The sequence below is a fragment of the Pelobates fuscus genome, chromosome 2 (genome assembly GCF_036172605.1).
Source record: "Pelobates fuscus isolate aPelFus1 chromosome 2, aPelFus1.pri, whole genome shotgun sequence".
In the NCBI taxonomy this organism is placed as follows: domain Eukaryota; kingdom Metazoa; phylum Chordata; class Amphibia; order Anura; family Pelobatidae; genus Pelobates; species Pelobates fuscus.
The window spans coordinates 33,540,220-33,563,223 of NC_086318.1; the positions used below are offsets into that span (position 1 = coordinate 33,540,220).

General features: G+C 40.6%; 1 protein-coding gene across 2 annotated transcripts in view; it reads left to right on the plus strand.

Annotated features, from left to right (window-relative positions):
- Nucleotides 1–23,004, plus strand: part of SUPT3H (SPT3 homolog, SAGA and STAGA complex component) — a 437,882-nt gene that overhangs the window by 307,400 nt on the left and 107,478 nt on the right. For both annotated transcript variants that reach the window (XM_063440842.1, XM_063440843.1), the window contains 3 exons: nucleotides 48–134; nucleotides 3,665–3,752; nucleotides 8,927–9,066. In XM_063440842.1, the coding sequence (XP_063296912.1) occupies nucleotides 48–134; nucleotides 3,665–3,752; nucleotides 8,927–9,066 (315 nt within the window). The remainder of the gene's footprint in view (nucleotides 1–47; nucleotides 135–3,664; nucleotides 3,753–8,926; nucleotides 9,067–23,004) is intronic.

Below are 23,004 nucleotides of genomic sequence, written 5' to 3' on the forward strand. Positions count from 1 at the left end.
TTTTTTTGTATCACACTTCTTGCTGAACACGTTCCTTTCTCCTCCAGCTCCAGCAGGCCGCTGACGTTTCCCAGATGAGAGGAGCTCGAGTGATCTCTGCTGAAGATATTCTTTTCCTGATGCGCAGAGATAAGGTATCACAGATTCCCTCCTGATGGGAGCATGGATATTGTAATAAAATTCACATGAAAATATTCCTAAAATAACCGTGACTACACAGCTGTGTGAATCCGTCGTTTTTGCTGCATTTTTAGTCAGGTTGTCAGGGTGAGGATATTGAATAGATTACTAAAAATCAAAAACACATAACTCCCAAGAATTCAGAGGGACACAATGTGCAAAATAGGAGGCTTTATTTATAAATATGCAATTTGTTTTACTAACCTGCAGCATCCTGTCTTTGCCTTATGGGTAGTGTAAAACAGCTGGGGGTCAGTAAGCAGTGCACACTGTAATGCAATGTAGACAAAGATGCACATTTCCTGGTTGGAAATATAACGTGAACTGGTCCAACGATAAGGAAAACAAGCCCAAATACTGGCATCACACAAAATTACAAAATTGAATCCCGGTGGACAGGCCAGAAGGGTGGCAGACCAGTGACATGACCCATGGCACTGGCACCCTTTTCACTGGAAATCGTCAGGCCCGTGTGTCAGAGTACACCCTGTCGGCCTGGAGTGAAAGCAGTCACATTGACTGACCCCATTAATGCAGACTATGCAGAAAACATACTGTTACAACTAGTGCTCTTAGCATGCGCGTGTCTCATGATGCACTTGGGCTATGCTTTCTGGAGACTGTGAAACAGGACTCCAGATTCCACACAGTTTGGAGGCCAAAGTAAATGCTAAAACAATAAACTTATTTGAATTTAGTTTTTTAATATAAAAAAATAATAACTGAAAAGAGGACCAAACATTCCAGGATAAAAAGAAGAAAAAAAAAGGGGGGGGAAGGGGGGGGGGTGTGTGCGGGAATCAGGCACTCATACAAAATTGTTGGTGAACTTTGATGTCCCCTTTATTTATATAAGACCAAGAAGACACATTTTCTGTGTAATGTTTAACTGTAGATTTTGCAGTCTTATTGTGTCTCCATGTCCCCAGAAGTCGGCACCAACTGAATCTTCAATTCTTTCTGGTGGTTTTGTGGCAGGTATAGTAGATCTATAACCCGGCTCTCCTCTGTAGGAGTGGCTGATGCCACCTGGTACATCACCTTTGGAGAAGGTATAGGGAAGACATAAATTATTTTGCGTCCTATGCTAAACCACCAGATTGACTTTGAGACAAAGAAGAATAATGGAGTACTTAGGAAGAGAGACATAGCTCACCATAATGCTGTCATCCTTGTTGGTGCTCTGGCTGAGCAGTTTACCAGCCAATACAATAACTAATACAAATTTAGAATGGTTGTGGTCTTACCAAGCGCTCAACCAACAGAGAAATCACAGCTTACCAGGATCCTCTTTATGGTAAAATCAGATTAAAAGTCTGTCTCATCCCCGCAATTGCCCTAGGTGTCTACACCTAGAATGTGTGTTCCTGTTCTTGTTTCTTCCTTTTTGCAAAATGAGAAGTAAAATAAAGATTGCAACTTTTTTTTTTAAAAATTGCCCAACGCGTTTCATCCAGCATTGCATTTAATGGTAGACCATCTTGGTTTGTGTTTGGCAAGAATGCATCCTTTCTACATTGTAGCATAAGAAAGAACTCTTTCACGATGCCTCTATTTTTAAGCGGGTCTGTCACTTTCAGGTCTTTAAAATTAAAATAAAAAATGAAGGGAAAAAGTGGCACTTAATAAGATAAAATTCTTGTGCTGCTAAAAAACCCAAGTGCAATGTCACTATTCACACTTAAAAACGTGATACAATTTAAAAACAAACAAGGTGATTTACAGATATCTATGGTTTACGTTACAAATAAAGGTTCTTTTGGTAACCAATATAGAGGAATTCCTTTTCCCTATATCAAATAGATATAAAACAAATACACAGTGTAATCTGTATATAACATGTAGGGATATGTGAAGCAAACACACACTTTTCAGAGCCCATTAAAAGATGGCTCTGGATTTATGGTGCATTTCATCTCATCAAAGCAATATCAGATTAAATTTCCAGCAATCACACCTTTTAGGAACTCAGTAGGAAAATGTGGATCGAGCCACTTTATTTTTGTATTTCGGTATTCTTAATATAATGCTAGTGGGAACAGCTGAGGAGAGCATTCTACTCAGGTAGGGTGGGAACTTCCCAGAAATGCTCTTATGCACAAGGCTGGAAAGATGAAGAGTGCGTATGTAAGAGATTTCACTAACTTCACTAAATGGAGTAAGAGACTTGTCACCTCCCTTATCAGCCTGGTCATGTGACATATCAAGTTCCGGAAGAACGTCACAGGACGTGACGCGAGAAAGACAAGTACGCGACGACGCGCTATACCGGAAGTGCGTCACAGGAAGTGATGTATCGGCATATACGCCAAAAACGGAACAAGACAGAACGGACATATTAGGGTGGGAAAAGGAGAGTGCCCAAGACCGGATATACTGCCATAATAGGGATGGTGGTTCATATCCATGACGGACCTTATTTGTAAGTGGGAGGGGATGCCAAGTTCATTTTTCACATGTGAAAATGTTTTCCTAATTATTTATATGATATATAAAGCAGTGTAAGTTCATTTCAAAAGATATCTGCACCTCAGGAAGACCTGTTACAGGTCGAAACGCATTGTGCTTTATTTTGTTTTTTAATTAATTGTTAATAAATACCTACTTTTTAAAACATTCACCCTGGAGTCTAGAGTTCCTGCTCAAGAGCAGCACTGAGTTCCTAAAAAGCACCATTAGTCCCGAGCCAACTTTTAATGGATTCTGAAAAGTGTGAGTTTGCTGATTTATCTTCACATATCCATACATGTTATATGCAGATTACACTGTGTATTTGTTTTATATCTACCAAAAGAACCTTTGTTTGTAAGGTAAACCATAAATATCTGTGTGCACAAATCACCTTGTTTGTTTCTAACTTTCAGGTCTTTGCCTAAACATGATGTCTCTGCTTATGGTGCAGTTGAAGGTAGATATACTTACCCAAAGCTGAAACTCGCCCTCACTGCCATCATATTCCTGGGGCTCCATTTGCCAAGAGCTGTACTATCACCTATGCGCAAGTGTACAACATAGAGGTCCATGCAGGACTCCTTGTGCCCACAGGAACCTCCATAGATCCCATCTCATAATGAGCAAAAAATGCCTGATTTCCACGGCTATTCATAGCAACCAGCTGGTGGGATTTGAGAAAATTGATAGCATAGCACCGCTTTTTGTCAAACTCATGCTTGCACATTAGTGCAAATTAGTCCCTACGTTATCTTATGATATCTTTGAATTAATGTGTGAATATTTAATAAAGATTATCAAGGTTATTTACTAAAGTAAGAATCGTCAGGAATTCGTAGTGAACTTTAAAAGTCCAAAGTAGCTATAGTAGAAAACCTCTCCAGGTCAATGCTTCTAGTTTATCTCTTTTGCTCTAAACTTCGCTTCACTTCGAATTCCGAACGAGTCTCACTTTGGTAAATAACCCTGTGCATATTGTGAAACACTCAGAAGTGACCAAGATGCCTTGATTTGTTGCTTCCTGCTGTTTCAGAAAAAGCTTCGACGACTGCTGAAATACATTCTTTTCAGAGACTACAAATCCAAAATCCTGAAAGGCATAGAAGAAGAAGATCTCGAAGGTAGGCTGCAAACTGTGCACATGGTATCATTCTATGAGCAATTTAAAGCTTACTTATGGAGATTGTTTATGGACAAGAAAGGGATTACAACTTGGTTGGCTCCTTGTAAGAGGAAAAAGTACAACATCCTTGTTATGAGTGCGCTGTTTCCTTTCAGAGATGTTTTGAGAAACTGGGACTGATTAAAACAGTAATTGATTTCAGCGTCTGTAATTTCAGTGCGGTGACAATGGGTGGGTGAAGGGCTTGCTTTGAAACTTATTGCAGAGGACAGCTGTTAATACATTCTGTAGAAAGACTCGAGTGAACTCTTTAGGTCTGTCAGCGGCGACACAAATAGAATAAATTATCCATCGTGCGCTGGCTTACTGAAACAAGTACCAGGCAGCGGCTCACGCCGAGCAGTTCATTATGTTATAGAGACAGTATTATTTAGCTAGCGGTGCAGGAGAAAACAAAGGGCAGCAGTTAGAATTGAGGCTAAGGATTGATGAGAATCACATTAAAAGGAAATAACCCCAATATTTCAAATGTTACGCAGATGATGCATTATTAGTATTATTGCAAAAAAAAAAAACAATGACAAATAATGAGCATGCCAATGGTGTACATACAAAATGTGTTATATTAATAATTCCTTAGAAATTAGCAAAAACAAATAAAAGAAAACAGAAAATAAAAACCTAAGCATAAGTTATTCCAAACCAGGAATTGTCTCATCCAATGGGAATGCTCCTATTGTTATCATTGGAAACCAATCAGAGGATGATGGGATGTCCAGTTCAGCATTACGCAGTAATTTCCTTCATGAGATGAGATGAATGTAGGTATGGCTCAAGTAGCTGCAGAAATAGTAACTTTTATAGCATGTCCACCAATTGAAATATTTGGATGCACAGAGTAAGGATGATAGCTTCTTGTTGTAATGGTGGGGTGGGGAGGGGGATAGTTTGGGCTCCAGTTATTTGTGTGGGGGGCTCACAGTCGAGAGGTTTTGCCCATACACGACCTGATTAACACCTCAATTAAGTTGCCATGGGGCAGAAGTGCCTGGGCGTGGGGGCGGCCAATTTTGGGAATAAACGGGTGGAAGACATTTATCCCCTGAAAGTAGGATGGAGCCGAGACAATCCTGCACCATAACAACTTCATGGAGAGGAAGTTGAAGCAATTCTTTTCTATGGGGACTTAACTGAAGCTGGCTGTCCTCACGGAGACCGTCAGACAGCCGCTAGAGGAAGTGAAAACGATAATAAAGTAAAACAATTAAACAATCTTACAGATTAGAACCGTTAAACAAATAAAACATGTGCATATACAAGCAGTAAGTATTGCCTAGAGATGTCACTTGCTAAAAGATCTCTAATAATCTGCTACCATAATTCACTTTATACGTCTGTCCTTTATAGACATTTACACCTTAAGGACCAATAATATTTGCAGGGCTGCTTACTAATTGGCAGAATTGGCAGTGAATTCACAGTGAGTTTAAGGCCATAGTAGCTGAATTGGAAGCATTGCTGACTTGAATATTTGCAGTTCAACTACTTTTTCCTTAAATTTACTTTGAAATCTCTACAATTCTCACTTCAGTAAAGAACCCTGTTACGATCCCTAGAGGCCCCTGTACCTATGTGGAGTGTCATGTGGAGTGTCATGTGGAGTGTACCTATGTGGAGTGTCATGTTGATTCGGCAAAGTCAGTTTTCACAAATCTGATTTCTTTACATGAGTTCTATGTTGCTAAAGAATCTCCAAAGGCTAGTTTATTACAGAATTCTTCCCTCGCTGGCATTTAATGGGTTAAAATACACGCTTGACTTCGCCAGTGATTTATTTTTTCCTTGTGCGTAGTGTGGACCTGGAATGTTTTTTTGCAGGTTAAGTGCATTTTTTATAGCCTTTTCACCTTTAGCAAGCCTATTATATGGATGAAGGGAAACATCAGTAGCCTTTTTCAGCGATTTTTCTCTTTTCCATCTTACAATCTTTGCAGAGATTCAAAACACCTGAGAAAATAACTTTCAGGAAAGAGTAGAGTATTTTTGGATGACTTTATGCGGTAATTAACATAACTTAGAATGTTTTTAAAAAAGTATGTTATTCGCACAGTTTTGACTATCTTAAAAGGAATGCACCCCTTATCTCCCCAGTTACAGCAGGTTTATATTTTAAATATACACCATTTCTTGTTGGAAAAATATATTTTCATAAGCACTTAAAAGTGTAATTTTTTTTTTTAATTCTCTCTCTTTGCTATAAGAAAAAAACTAACTTAACTGTGATCTTAACATTTTAAATGGAATGATCAGCCAAATTTGAGATCACATCTATGAGACAGCCACTAGAGGATTAGGGGGAGGGCTTAAACAAATTATAAACATAGCAGTTTCTATGAAACTGCTATGTTTATAAAAAAAAATGGGTTAGCCCTAGCTGGACCAGGCACCCAGACCACTTCATTAAGCTGAAGTGGTCTGGGTGCCTCGAGTGGTCCTTTAAACATATGGGGAAAAAATTGTATGTCTTTAATTACCGGTATGTAAAAGTTTTCAGTTCAATAGGTGTTTGGAAGCTTAGTTGAAAGCATTGAGACATGTCAAATAATTGGGTCTGGTTTGAAATCTGCCCTGTTTCATCAGGTTTTGCACATGCCTAGTCTCCTTTAAGAAGGAATTTCATGAGTTTCCATTGAGTTGTTCTCCGGGCAACAAAGCCAGCTGCCCATAAGTTGAGGCATGAAATTGGCTGATAGCGCCAGGGGGTTGGGTTACAGTGTCCCCAGGAGACTGGGTTCTGATAATACAGGCAGCGATTCTGGGTTCTGACAAAGCAGCAGTGATTCTGTGTTCTGGCAATAAATGCAGTGATTCTGGGTTCTGACAATACAGGCAGTGATTCTGGGCTCTGACAATACAGGCAGTGATTCTGGGTTCTGACAATGCAGGCAGTGATTCTGGGTTCTGACAATGCAGGCAGTGATTCTGGGCTCTGACAATACATGCAGTGATTCTGGGTTCTGACAATACAGGCAGTGATTCTGGGCTCTGACAATACAGGCAGTGATTCTGGGTTCTGACAATACAGGCAGTGATTCTGGGTTCTGACAATGCAGGCAGTGATTCTGGGTTCTGACAATGCAGGCTGTGATTCTGGGTTCTGACAATGCAGGCTGTGATTCTGGGTTCTGACAACGCAGGCAGTGATTCTGGGTTCTGACAATGCAGGCAGTGATTCTGGGTTCTGACAATGCAGGCAGTGATTCTGGGTTCTGACAATGCAGGCGGTGATTCTGGGTTCTGACAAGACAGGCATGGGATTCTAAGCCTAAGACATAATTTTATTTTTTTTCTGTTATGGGGGATATGTGTGATCTTAATGTCCAGAATTGCATGACTTGCTTTTCACTTGTCTCCTTTCCAGATTCTGACAATGCCGGCAGTGATTCTGGGTTCTGACAATGCAGGCAGTGATTCTGGGTTCTGACAATGCAGGCGGTGATTCTGGATTCTGACAATGCAGGCTGTGATTCTGGGTTCTGACAATGCAGGCAGTGATTCTGGGTTCTGACAATGCAGGCAGTGATTCTGGGTTCTGACAATGCAGGCAGTGATTCTGGGTTCTGACAATGCAGGCAGTGATTCTGGGTTCTGACAATGCAGGCAGTGATTCTGGATTCTGACAATGCAGGCAGTGATTCTGGATTCTGACAATGCAGGCAGTGATTCTGGGTTCTGACAATGCAGGCAGTGATTCTGGGTTCTGACAATGCAGGCAGTGATTCTGGGTTCTGACAATGCAGGCAGTGATTCTGGGTTCTGACAATGCAGGCAGTGATTCTGGGTTCTGACAACGCAGGCAGTGATTCTGGGTTCTGACAACACAGGCAGTGATTCTGGGTTCTGACAACGCAGGCAGTGATTCTGGGTTCTGACAATGCAGGCAGTGATTCTGGGTTCTGACAATGCAGGCAGTGATTCTGGATTCTGACAATGCAGGCAGTGATTCTGGGTTCTGACAATGCAGGCAGTGATTCTGGATTCTGACAATGCAGGCTGTGATTCTGGGTTCTGACAAGGCAGGCAGTGATTCTGGGTTCTGACAATGCAGGCAGTGATTCTGGGTTCTGACAATGCAGGCTGTGATTCTGGGTTCTGACAATGCAGGCAGTGATTCTGGGTTCTGACAATGCAGGCTGTGATTCTGGGTTCTGACAATGCAGGCTGTGATTCTGGGTTCTGACAATGCAGGCAGTGATTCTGGGTTCTGACAATGCAGGCAGTGATTCTGGGTTCTGACAATGCAGGCAGTGATTCTGGGTTCTGACAATGCAGGCAGTGATTCTGGATTCTGACAATGCAGGCTGTGATTCTGGGTTCTGACAAGGCAGGCTGTGATTCTGTGTTCTGACAATGCAGGCAGTGATTCTGGGTTCTGACAAGGCAGGCTGTGGTTCTGGGTTCTGACAATGCAGGCAGTGATTCTGGGTTCTGACAATGCAGGCAGTGATTCTGGATTCTGACAATGCAGGCAGTGATTCTGGGTTCTGACAATGCAGGCAGTGATTCTGTGTTCTGACAATGCAGGCAGTGATTCTGTGTTCTGACAATGCAGGCAGTGATTCTGGGTTCTGACAATGCAGGCAGTGATTCTGGGTTCTGACAATGCAGGCAGTGATTCTGGGTTCTGACAATGCAGGCAGTGATTCTGGGTTCTGACAATGCAGGCAGTGATTCTGGGTTCTGACAATGCAGGCAGTGATTCTGGATTCTGACAATGCAGGCAGTGATTCTGGGTTCTGACAATGCAGGCAGTGATTCTGGGTTCTGACAATGCAGGCAGTGATTCTGGGTTCTGACAATGCAGGCAGTGATTCTGGGTTCTGACAATGCAGGCAGTGATTCTGGGTTCTGACAATGCAGGCAGTGATTCTGTGTTCTGACAATGCAGGCAGTGATTCTGTGTTCTGACAATGCAGGCAGTGATTCTGGGTTCTGACAATGCAGGCAGTGATTCTGGGTTCTGACAATGCAGGCAGTGATTCTGGGTTCTGACAAGACAGGCATGGGATTCTAAGCCTAAGACATAATTTTTTTTTTTTTCTGTTATGGGGGATATGTGTGATCGTAATGGCCAGAATTGCATGACTTGCTTTTCACTTGTCTCCTTTCCAGAAAAGCTTAGCACTACAAGCAACGCATGCAAACGCCAGAAACTGGCGCAGGACTTTCTGAACTCCATAGACCAGACCGGTGAGCTCTTGAGCTTGATGGATGATGATGAGATTGATGATGTTAAACAAGAAAGAATGGAGGTAAGTTTAATAAAATAATGTATTTTCTGTAATTACCCGGACAATTAAAACTATTGTTTGTGCTTAAAGAAACACTCTAAACACTATAGCCAGTACAGCCCGGTAAATTACTATTTAAGAACTGTTTGACCTGGGGTCCAAGGGGTGCCAGTTGCTCCTGGAAGGACTACCCTTGGCTCCACTGAGCTGATCCTTCTGTGTAGGACCAGCTAATTGGCTGCCTGCATTCGAACTGTCAGCCAATGAGCTAAACTCTACACTGGTACTCTGGAGCATGAACAGTGATGGTTTATTGAAAAAACACATTTAAACATACATGGTCATAGAGATGATGGATCACACTAATCACTTATCTAAAAAATTAGGAGTGGGGTGGGGTCTGCAACAGTGCAATAGATTGAACAAGCCTATTACATACACACAATTTTTTGAAGCTGACATAAGGAGCAGATCGCAGAATTTAAATTTGGCAACCATATCTAGATTATATGTATAGAGAGACCAGAGAAATGTAAGTCTGGAATAATAAGTCCCACAGGGGCATTCCGTAAGCCCAGGTAATATATATTCTAAGACAGGCTTCCCCAAACTCCGGCCCTCCAGATGTTGCTGAACTCCAACTCCCATGATTCTCAGCCTATCTATTTCATTCATGGAATCATGGGAGTTCAGCAACATCTCGAGGGCCGAAGTTTGGGTTTTAAGAGAACTAAATTCACTAAAACAAAGCCACCAAATCTAAACCAATCGCAAACAATTTGACTACTTGCCCAGGAAGGGTGCTGGCCATAGTGGTTATTGTTTTGGAGTGTTCCTTTAATAAGGTATTCAATTACTGCTCATTAGGTTTTACTGTTAGACACGCTGAAATGTTGAAATTTTGAAATCACCATGGGTGGCATAAGTACTCCAGTGAGTACTACTGGCAAACTTGATTTTTTAAAGAACATTTTATAAGTGACATTATGCCGTCCAATGAAATAGCCACGAGTAGCCATGGGACCTGCGGCGGATGCATGGCTATTGCTGTGCCCCACCAATCCGATGCTTCTCACAGAGAAGCACTGAATTCACTCCCTTTCTAACACTGTTATTTACTAAACTGAGACTTTTCAGGAATTCATAGTCAATTCAGAATTAAGTTCACATTTAGTCCAAAAATAGTTGTAGACATTTTCCGAGTCAACTATACTTCCATTTCAGCTACTGTGACCTTAAATTCACTTTGAATTCCTAACAATTCTAATTTTATTGAATGACATTAAACAATAAACATTGGATGCGTTTGATGTCAGCAAGCTGTACACAAAGATGACGAATGTAGAGACCCTTGATTATTTTTTTAATTTATTTTTTACGGAGGAAGTGGCACTAGTGGTCGTCAATTTCAAAGCCACTATATAAGTATCTTCTACAACAAATGTAAACATTCCAGTTTCCCAGAAAAGTAGCATCTATGCACCAGAACTACTACATTAAAACATGGTGATTTTGGTGCCTTTATCCCCTTAAGGACAGAGGCAATTGTACAAGTTCTGACCAGAACAAATTCTAAATTTGAGCTAGATGTTTGTTCAACCTTTTCATTTTAGGTGCACCCACATTTTTTATATATCATTTTGTTCATGAGAAATAAAGCTTTCATTTGCTATGATGTCCCGCGAGTACAGCAATGTCCCCCATCTACAGGTTTTATAATGTGTCGGAATGTTACATGGTCAAATAAAGTGTTTACCCATTTCAGTTTGCACACATTGAAATTTGCCAGATTGGTTTGCTGGGCCTATATTGCCTTTGAGACCGTATGGCAGCCCAGGAATTAAAATTATTACCCCCCATCATGGCATACCATTTGCAACAGTAGACAACCCAGGGTATTTAAAATGGGTTATGTACAGTCTTTTTCTTAGTAGCCACTTAGTCAAAAACCCTGGCCAAAATAATTTTTCATATTAGTTTTTTGCATTTTTCACAAAAAAATGTCCCTTTCACGAAATGTCGATCATTGCACACTGTAGCTGTGGGGCTGTATTGGCTGTGCTTGTTGGAAGCACAGTGGTCCTTATATCATATTATCACAGCTCCTGCTGTTTAATTTACATTTACAGGTGTAAATCAAGAGATTGAAAAAAATACGTTTTGAACTCCTTCATTTTCAACAGCTGTGACTATTTTAAATTTGAAAAATATATATATTATTTTTAAGCAACAGAAGCTGCTATTTGTAGCTATTTTTTGTCTGCCTTATTTTTCTGGGAATTTATAAATTGCCACAATCTCTGCTTTTTAAAACACTATAATTACAAGGTACGGATGGCCGTTTTCCACTGGACCACCAATAGATCACTTTGGGGTACATGTGGAAATAGTCTAAAAACAGGAGAGAGGTTTTGGCACTTGCAGCAACCACCAGACCACCAGGTAAAGACAACATATTTAATTTAGGAATATATTTATTCTTTAACTATTTTTCTGCCTGCACTGAAGACCTTTTTTTTTTTTTTTTTGTGATGGATCATCTAATAATGGGGGGATTTACATGTTTACTGCTGGTGGATTATTAGATTTATTAAGTAAATTAAAATAGAGATTATTAACCCCTTAAGGACACGTGACATGTCATGATTCCCTTTTATTCCAGAAGTTTGGTCCTTAAGGGGTTAAAGCCTTTCTAAATTTCAATAGATTTTAAATAGCTTTTTGCATTACTGGTATAATGCTTCAATATCTAATGACATTTTGGATGTTTTTCAATTTGTTTTTCAGACTTAAAAACCTTTTTTGAAGAGACATTACAAACAGTTTAACTTTACAGTTATTTTTACAGGCCTTTATCAGTAAAATATAAGTACTAATAGTGGCGGCTGATGGAGTTTTAAAATGGTGGGGTGTCAGACACCTCCCCCACAATTTTACTCCTCTCTATACAGTACAGAGATGCTCAAACAATACAGAGAGCTGAGCATAATATAGAGATGTTAATTATTATTAATATTAGCATTTATTAAGCACCAATATATTACGCAGTACTTTACAATTCTACAACATGACCGGAGGCTGCACATTATGCTCATCTTCCTTTTACTGACTCCAAACAGAAGCAAAGATAAAAAGTACAGTAACAATCAAACAAACAGAAAAACGCAAAATGTATACATTAAGCACCTCCTCTGTCTCTGCTGCTCCAACAGGACTCAGTTCAGAGTACTACTTTCCTCTTCTCTTTGGAGAACGTTGATATATCTAATTGTACTATTTACATATTCTTTCAACTACCACTGTTCTCTCCCCTTGCTTGTCCCTACTCTGGACAATGTTTATTTTTTCTAGTTCAATGTATGTAGTACAATGTATGGCTCTGTACCCCATACACATATCTCTGGCCTACCTCACTGTCTGTTTCAAAACACTACACCTAGACCACGCTGCGGTGCCGGAACATGCATTTTTTTTTTTTTATTCTTTATTTTTAGTCGTGACACGTAGTTAATGTGCAGTTGACGTTGCAATGACATGGCTTTCGCAGAAGCCCACAGTAGCATAGTAAAAACAAGTGGAACATGCATTTCTGTGTTCTCCTGCCTCCTTTGGACCTCGTGAAGTTAAGTGTCCTGACCGCTGCTCATTCTCTTCACATACGCAATTTTCCATGTAAGTTCGTATCCTGCGGTTCGCGCAGAGGCCATAATGGATCTAACGATTTGCAAGCCCTCGGCAGCCATTTTAACTGCGTGATCGCGAATGCAGGAATTCGGCTACACAAACCCTTGTACATTCTCCAGGCAGGGATTAAGGGGCACTCTGCTTCTTGACTGTAAATTGGGCTAAGCCAGGGATTTATTAGCCTGACTTAGCTGGTCACAAATGTGGACACATTAATAGGACTCTTCATTTGGTGTCACAAACACATTCATGAGACCTGCTACGTTACACTCCTGTCATCTATCTTCACTACAAGTTACCCTATATATACCTGTCTGGTACACAGTGAGAAAGAGTAATTGTATTCATATACATATTGCTATAATGCAAGATGAGCCCTTGCTATATGAATGCTAATTCCTACCTCTCTAAATATTGCAGGTTACTCCTGTATTTTACTATTGTATTGATAGTATTTCACTATTGTATTGTGGCCACATTGAGTCTGTTCTCCAGTCTCCGACCTACAATGATCCCCAGTCTCCCTCATCATGTACAAAAGTTCACAACGTGTGCCTTGTAATCACTCAATGTGGAAGAGGCTCAGTTGAATCCGCTGATCTGTAGTCCATGATTTATGCAGCAGTTACAGCCACTGTGAAAAACTCATGCTCGAAAGTGTTTTCCCAACTGCTGGAACCATTAAACCAATGACTGCTCATTACTCAGCATGACTCTGCCTGCTCCCGAAAGGAGACTTCACGTTTGGCAAAAAGGTACTGGAAGGGTGCTGGCAAACCCTCTAGGAAACCTAAGGGGAAAAGCACCCATGAGACACACTACACACAGGGACCCGGAACCTAGAGAACTTCCCTCTCACTCCTCTGGTGCTGTCAGCCAGTGATGGCCCCTGAATAGAGAGCCCAATAGGCAGCTGGCTCTGCTGCTCGAAGGCAACTCAATGCAAGTTCTGAAAATTGCTTCCTAATGGAGACTAAGCATGTGCAAAACCTGCTGAAACAGGGCCGATTTTAAACCAGGGAAACAATTAATGTGTACTCCCCTGGGTTGCCACCATTTCGTATAGACGAATGCCAGCCAGGGGGAGCGTTCATGGATTGTTTCCCGAACGAGGACTTCCTCTGTGTCCCATTAGAACGTTCACACTAGTTAATCAGAACGTTCGCACTCGCTACATAAGTGAGAAACTGCAAGGGAAGTAATTAATGAGTGCTCCCCTGGGTGGCCGCAATTTCGTATAGTCGAATGCCAACCAGGGGGAGCATTCGTACGCGGATAGGAGACGCTTCCCTTGCCGGGATTCCACACAGGGAACTCGTGAGCGGAGACTGGTCGAGGAAGGTACCGATGTGAGGGTCCTGAGGTTGATGTGGACATTTTCGGGGCACCGGCTAGTTTGGCAGGCTGTTCTGTACCTGGGTACAGAGAAAAAGGCGGTTTGCACACACAATGGTATATAGTGGTTACTGAATTTAAATAATATCAAGAGCCATGTAAGTCGGCTCTAAACTATGATGGCGTGTTCATACATCCAATATTGGTACTGGAAAAGATGCAGGTCCCCCAGAAAAGTAACGATATTCCTCTGGATGATATTACAGGAACCAGGTATAAAATGCAAAGTTGCTCTTTATTTCAATAAAATTTAAGCACAATGCGTTTCGACCAATAACACTTGGTCTTCCTCATGTGCAATAATTCCAGGTAAATACCATAGACTTATATACCTTATACAATAAATACAAATAAAGCACGCATGTAAAAACTTAACAATGTCCCCACCCTTCTTCTCCATATATGGAAGTTCCGTTTTTTCCTTTGCCTCCTTTAATATGGAAGGCAGCCGATGATTTCTATGCGTAGGTATGTGCAGAGACCTTCTCAAAATGGCAGCTCGTTGTGGTCGATCACGTGTAGTCAGATTAGTTCCAGTATCGTGCCTGGGAGACAAAGGGACGGACCCTTTTCCCACACCTTGGCTCCCAGGCACAGAGGCTCCTGGGATGAAGACCCCCCTGTGCAAGAGAACCTTCACCTGAGTGGCGGGCTTTCCATATTTGGTAGACAAAGGGACAGCTCCTTGGTATAGAGGATCCTGGGATACAACCCCTGTTTGTGTGAGTCGAAGACCCATTGCATGGGGCTATGCATAAAAGCTGTGTTTGGCTCAAAAAAAGTGTGGTGTACCTCCAGAGCTGTTTGTCGTCTAGTTACTGGGGGAAATGGGTCTCTTTATATTCTAAGTGGTTCCTGAGCAGCTGACGGAGGCTAATAGCGGAGGTAACCGGTCTGGTTACACTACATACTTTTTTAAATTTGCATTTTGTGTGCATAGGTCACAATGCGTCAATTATATTAGTATGTAGTACTTCATAACTAGCCATGCCAACTGGAATGTGTGCATCCCCTAATGGTGGTGGCTGTCTCACAGTGGTTGCCCATTGTTCCACTTTTCGCTGCTCATTGGCTATTGGCTAAAGCCCCTCTATTAAACGTATTGCTTAGTGGCACTGTCACCGTCTTTAGACTTTGCATAATTTTCGAAAAACCCTGATGGTAAAATTGCCGGTGGTGGTCCAGTGGCTGGGGGTCAGAAAAGGTGAGATTCACTTACCTTGTGGCCAGTGATGGCGGTAGACTGCGATAGCTCCCCCAGTGTCTAGAAGTGTCAGACATAGGAAATATACTGAGACAAAGTAAAACCTACTTTTACTCAGCATATGTTTCTACATCTTTTTTTCAGGGTTAGTATTTCAGGTGTGGGGAACACTGCCGCCTTAATCTAGCTATATCTGCTATCCGCCCAACAGAAACACAAGAAAGTCAACACAAACGTGCAGATTCGCAAAACAAATTAAATAAAATGACATTTGCATTTCATTTGCATATTAAACCTTTCAGTGGTATTGCCCCTTTAATTTCCATTCTTCTGAGTAGAAACTCCTTAACTCCTTAAACAAGTTTGTTTTCTCTGAAGAATCCTTCTCTTTTGTTGCAGAAGAACACTTGCAGAGTGTTTAAAACCCCGTAATATACTCATCTAGTAAACCATAACCTTAAAGCAGTCTCTCGTTTAGGTATCAATTACCTTGAGACTGTGCGGTATTCTTGGTTTGGGACGAATGTAAATGCTCTTGGTTCCACTTTGCTCTGGGCCACAAAACATGGCAAGATGTCCAGAAAAAAAAATGCTGAACACACATCTCTGACGTCAGTACGGCTTAGACAGGATGTGTTTTTGTTGTGGTGCGGTTTTGCTTTACAAAGCATTGTACAAAAGCATTTTCATGATGCCTAATCAGTACGATAGTTGCTTGCAATTACTGTGTTTGGACTTGTATTGCCCCTAAAGTTACATTTCTTTATAAATCTCTGTTTTAATTTAAATCAACTGTAGATCACTGAGAACCTTATGAATTTGGGTGGCGTAGGGGATGGGGGGGGGGGGGGGGGGGGTGATACCACAGCAAAAATGTATCTCCTATACAACTCTCAAGCTTATTTTAGTAAGCCTTTTTGTGACAACAGCAATACATATGATTACAGAATTTACCTATCTATCACTTTCACATAAAAATGTTTTAACCTACCTAGCAGGGCATGAAAGGCAATATGTATTAAGAAGTTTCGGGTCTCAGAACGAAAAACACTTCTCTTAAAGTACATTGCTCTTAAATCGCTCTGATCTTTAAGCCCTGTGTTCGGGTTTTACGTCAAACCAATTTTTTAAACTTTAAATGGAGTAAAAAAAAATGGTTATAGACATACAGATAAGCAGGCCTCCCAACAGTTCCAATTTTGGACACCAATGTTGGGGGAGAATGCAACCCCCCCTTGATACAATACACAGTAACAAAGCAATGGCGAATATATCAGAGGATTTACACATGCATTTGTTTAGTATATTTAGATGTTATGAGACTGAACTCTGCCTCGGTTAGTTTTTACTCCTCGAATGTCAATTACCATTGTTTATATTCCATTCTTAAATCTGGCTGACATTGTTGCATTTTTATATTTCATTTTAGTCTACTTTTTACTGCCTTAGCAGTTAATCCTTTAAGTGATCTCCACTGTACTTGCAACACTTGTACTTACAGAACTATAAATCAACCATGCCGAATTAGTAGTGTTTTAAAACTTCGTACAATGGGCCTTTTAGGAGCCAGGAAAGGCAGACTCTTTAATTAAGCCAGGATGTACTTTGTGTTTTAAATGGTTTTGATTTGGTTAAAGTCATGTTGCTACCTTCTTGGCCATTTAAAATGAATTCAGCTAGAATATTTCCACGTATTCTATATTTTGAAATAGTTTTTGCATAATGGTATATAATTCTATAGAGATGTGTGTTAGCTGCTATAGCTGACAAATTGGATCGTTCAGTAAGGATTTTTTTTTCTCTCCTTTGTATAGAAAATAGGAATGTTCCTTTTATTTCTACCTCTTATGGGTCAAGGAAAACAAATATAGATTCTTGAAGAAGTAGACCTATTTTAAATAAGTCATTTTTAACTCAAAGTTTGTTTATATGGGTTTAGGTTGGGCTCCTGGAAAGCGTATAGACCTGCAGTGAAAGTGTGGCAAATGCCATGCTCTGGCAATCCAGTGCTTTCCCCAGAGAAGTACTGAATCTAATTCTTCTCAATGAGAATCATTATTGGCGTTCAACATCATTTTGGTGTGGACGGTGATAACAAACATCAAATATAAGGACAAGGGCAAATTAAAGGCTGTAAGGAATAAGTGCCTCTAGTGGCTCGCTGTGTCACAGCCACGAGAGGTGTTTTAGGCAAAATGTCCATTGTCAATTCTCAGGAATGGCACTATTTTACATTGCTAAACAAAAGGTGAAGCATATATGCACTGAAACCATTACAAAGTGTCCATTTAATGTTCTCGTTAGTTTGATCTCTTCTACCAGTAAGTCCATCTATTTCCTCCTCAATCTCGCCCCTTCTGCCTTCTTCATCCTTAAGTGCTTTACCATCTCAGCTTTCTTCTCTCACTTTCTCCTTCAACAAATATATCCCTACATCTCCATGTCTCTTCATCTACATTTTCTCTCATTTCTGTCTACCTTCCATAGATCCCAACAACTCTGTGTCATCTGGTCACTATTTTCTTTTACTCCTACCATCATCTGTCATCGTGTCATTACCTCTCCGTCTCATGCCACTAACTCAGTCAATTTTTCACTTCCAAGACCTCCTTTCCATTCATTCCTTCAGCCTTCATACCCTTACGTCTCCTTCCCACCCATCGACTTCAGTCATAACCCTATCTCACCCTGCCCACTCTCTTCAGCGATTATACTCATACCTCTCTCACACATCCTCTTTAAATAACTGTAGGTTTTCTTTTAATTTTCTGCAGGCAGGAGCTTTATGCTGGCTTCCTACATTGGTATTTAGAGTTAGGCCTGGTAATATATTTTCTGATTCCCCCTGCCAGCCATTAAAGATGGTTGATTGAAAGTATGTGGGTACTGTTCCAACGCAATATAGTAATTAGCCATGGTGCAAGATGTGCATCAGACAGCCTGTCCCGGTAAATACCATTTTTTTGCCCGCAGGGTCTGCTACTTTTCTCCACGAAGTTCAGAAATTCCATACATTTAGGTTTCATGCTATTAGGTGAAATAATCCATAATGTGTCATTAGCAATATAAATCAAACAAAAATGTCTTGAATATGCTGGAATAGCCTTAAATCGAACTGCTGTGTCCTATAAAACACACGAAGACTGCTGAAGATCTCTGAGGGGAAAATGTCTCATTATTTCAAGTCTAGTATTTCACTCTGAGATTTATAAACTGTTAGAGATTGCTACATAGAAACAAAAAGACGTCTGTGCTGTTAGAACGTTGTTATATATTGTCCAACGTTCTATTCAAGTTCTTTGTAATGTCCTCACAAAATAAATGGGTTTTGAAGTGATGCTGGCTCAGCGGCTAAGCATGCTGCTCCCCCTCCTTGCAATAGGTTAAGCTTCTTGTCCTGCATGTTTTGTAACTGTATTTTGTGCTTTGTGTATACCGTTGCAATTGTGTTCTTTCTTCCTCATCAGCAAATATACATTAGAGCAGAATAATAAATAACACCGGAGAGTCAAAACATCAAACAATTGTCCAAAAATTTGAGAAAAGGTAAACATTAACAATCACACAACACTTTACTGTGATATAGGAGATACTTATTCATTTACTCTAATTACTATAACTTTCTGTGGGAAAGTGCAGAGCAGCTTGTAAAAATAGTGAAACGAGGTAAATAATGGTACTGGGGTATAGATCATTTCCCTGCAGTCTCATTTCTCAGTTATCTGCCATTTAGGAGTTAAATCACTTTATTGATGCAGCCCTAGTCACACCTCCCTTGATGTGACCTACACAGTCACTTTCCAAGTTTCCTGTAAGGAGATATCTAATGAGATCTTAATTTAGAATGTGTCATCTCCTGCTCTGTTAATAGTTTGCTAGAGCCTGCAGGAGTCTCCTGTGTGTATTGAAGTTCAGTTAGAAGAGCATAAGATATGAACTTCTAAAGTAAACACACTTTGTTGTAAAGGCTGATTGAAAATGAAAACGTGTTTTCATGTAGGCCGTGTGAGTCACAGCTGGTGGAGGTGAAGCTAGGGCTGCGTAAAAAGTAACAGTAGTGATTTAACTCCTAAATGGCAGTGAATTGATCCGTGAGACTACAGAGACATGATCTATACCCCAAAACTGATTCATGAAGCTAAAAGTTATTTTTGTGCTTAAAATACCCCTTAATTCACCGTTATCTTCCTGGAGATTCTATGAGTGTCAACCAGATCTCTCACTCCCTAAATCAGTGGTCCCCCTGTTTTATTCCAATGGAGATACTGACAAAACCTGGACTGTTGGTGGTCCATGAGGACTGGGTTGGAGAACACTGCTCTAAATTACACTATACTGTCCCAGTGTAAACAGAAAGATAAACCTCCCCATGAAGGTTGTTTACAACTTTAGTTTTCGAATCTGGAAGCAAATCAAGTGGTGATGGTGCTTATTATACTGACCCTTTAACCTCTAATACTAAAGATTTTTCATGAAACCATGTGAAGGTGTTTATCAAGTGTTTCTCTTTGAGAAACCTGTTATGGATGACAGGTGTGAGAGAATAATAGAAAAGGCTAGTTTCAAATACGAAAGAGCATCAGATACAGGTTATGTACAACAACCACTTTCTTCACGAGGTTTGCTAGAGATTCTATGCCGGTAGTATTTCTATTACTTCACTCAATGAATCCAAGCCCATTCCCAGATGACATCCCCACTACATAGTTCTACCTCTACACATTCAGAAAATAGTTGCTGTAGCACTCCTTGTGCACTTTAACCATGTATAGGTTTTTCTTGTCCTTTTGGTTCCATACACCTATGGCTATAATACGTATTCTTGTACCTATTAGCGGTACTTAATTGCTGTCACGGTAGTGTACCCCAACACGCAAGATTTAGTCCAACAATTGACAAGATAAAGCAGATACATCTTACCGGACCTTAGAATGGCCGGACTCGACGTAGAACAGAGAAGTGACAGAGTCAGGAACGAGCCGAGGTCAAGGGAACAGAGAGACAGCGAAAACAAGAACTAGCCAAGGACTAGTACACAGGAATCAGTAAGCCGGCAAACAAGACAAAGCAGGGATAAAGAGAAAAACGGAGTCAAATACAAAGCCAAGGTCAAATACGAAAAATCACAACTGAACGATACAAGCGCTAAAGGGAACTGAATCAGAAACCACAATAGGGCAGGGAGTTAAGGGAGAGGTAAGTATAAATACCCTAGTATTTAATTTGATTGGCCCCAGTCATATCCACGCCCCAAAAGACCGTTTCACATTTCGGCTCCCACTGTACCTTTAAGAGCGCGTCCGAGACGTGCGGTGCGCTCTTAGAGCTAGGCGGGACACGCCTTCGTCTGAACTTTGAGCGAGCCGCGTGCGGCTCATGCAGGACCACGCGCGGCGGGAATAGAGGACCTCGGCCGGCCCCCGGATAAGGTAAGTATCGCTACAGTCGCTCCATGGACTTGTACAGGACTGGGTTAGTCTCCTATTCTCAGAGTCTTTGGTATTGGTACATTCACCCACTTTCCTGGGTTGCCTGAGAATGGCACATAGTGGCCCTGGCCTTCAATTCGAGCATGGATCGTGTGTATTATTGAACTCACAGCCCAGCCCACGCAGGTTCAGACTGTCTTCAGATTTCTCTAGTTGAACTACTTTGCTCACCCATCTACCCTTTTTCATAGGTCCTTCAACATTGCATTCCATTACACCATCAGAAGGGACAAAAACTGGGGGAATCTGGGAAATAATAATGCTTTCCAGGACATACCTGAAATAATGTATTATTTGTGGCAGTTTATAAATAGATAAGTTAAATAAAAAGTATGGTAATATATATTCTATATTTTTCTTCACATCATTGGCATTTTTTCCTTTCTTCTTGTAATATAATTACATATTACATTTCCACTCTTTATGACATTTTTTTTATTAGTACGCCTAAGTCTCCGTGACTAACGTTTCACTGTGACTAAGCAAGGATTTTCGCTGGGATTTGCTGTTGCTCTAAATCTGTGCAATCTGGCAGAGAGATCTGACTTTCTTGGTGGTCATAAGGCAACGTTGAAAGGCAGAGGCGTGCTTCTTTAACCCCTTCGGCGTTCATCGGCGGAACTTTGCCTTCACTCGATAGGTTGTCACACCATCTTGCCGAGGTTGCAGGGACCATTCAGCCGCCACTTGGAAGAGTTTCACAGGTTTAACAAAGCCTATTTTCAACTCTGTTGCACAGCCTTAAAAATGTAACGAGTTAGGTAAATATTTAAATATTATATTAGCTTTTCTCCATGCTTGAGATTAATATAGTACTACTTTCCCTGCCAAGTATGTCAAATGCCCAGTTCCACTGTTGTGTGCCAGGATAAATGTTTATTTTGTTTTCCCACATAATGTGCTGTTTAATGTTTCACAAGCGTTCCAAATGCGATTGCTTTTTAATAAGAACATGGTGTTATTTGCATTTTTTATTAGGAAAAATGATTAACTAAACACAATACAATGTATGTGCTTCTTTCCCTCCTGGAACAAAAAATAAAACATTGTAGACTGTTTTGTGCTGTATAGACTGAGTTAAGTCTGGAATAAACAAAAAGATTAAGGACCACATTGGCCTAAGGACCTTCAATATGTGATAACAACCTAAGAATTATCACCACTTACATTTACTAAACTTCACTTATACCAAACTTGGCCTGACATGCCAATTCAACTGAATAAGGTCCATCAGCACCTGGGTCTGCCAATCTCAATGGTAACATTATTATGATAACATTATCCCATTACTACTCACATGATGCTCCATTATACGTCTTGTCTAGCTCAGCATCTTGGGAAACGTAGTTTAGAAACATCTAGGATGCAAGGGTAAACTGCCACTGTGAGAATGAAATTAAACTTGTGCAAAGATTAGTTTGGGACGTTTCGTCCACATCTAATCTGCCTTTTAATTCACACCCAAACGAAGTTCAATGTAATTGTGGAGAGCCAATAAAGTAATAATACTCCACAGGTAATTGCTGAATGATCAATTAATTGAAGGTATGGATTAAAAGGAATTTGAAGCAAAAATAGTAGATATATATCTAATTTATTGCAATCATATTACCAAAGTACCTAAAGAGCTATAAAAAACATCTAAGTAATATATGTTTAAAAGTTACCGGAATTAGTTGGTTTCAGGGCATAGATAATATATTAAAAGTAGAAATAGGCCAAAAAGTCCAACATATTCATTCAGTAGGGTGTAGATAATGAAAGCAATGTCTCTCATAATCAAGAAAATGAATAAAAATCTGTTTGAAAAACAGACCAATAACAAACCTCAAAATGAATTGAAAACTAAGTGGGAAAGTGGAAAAACCGAAACATACCCATTATTTATGTAGGCCACAGGCATCGTCTGACATGTGCATCCTCCATTTCAGTGACATAACGAGGTCCCCCGGACCCCCCTTACCTCCCTAAATATAGTAAAATCGTACTTGTATTCAAGTCTGCAGCTGCTGCCCCTGATCTGCCTGCTTGGCTGACATAATCAGAAGTGTTGGTCTGAGTCAATCACAATGCTTCCCTATAGGGTTGGCTGAGACTGTCAAAGAGGGAGATCAGGGGCAGAGCCAACACAAGTCAAACACAGCCCTGACCAATCAGCATATCCTCATAGAGATGAATTGAATCAAT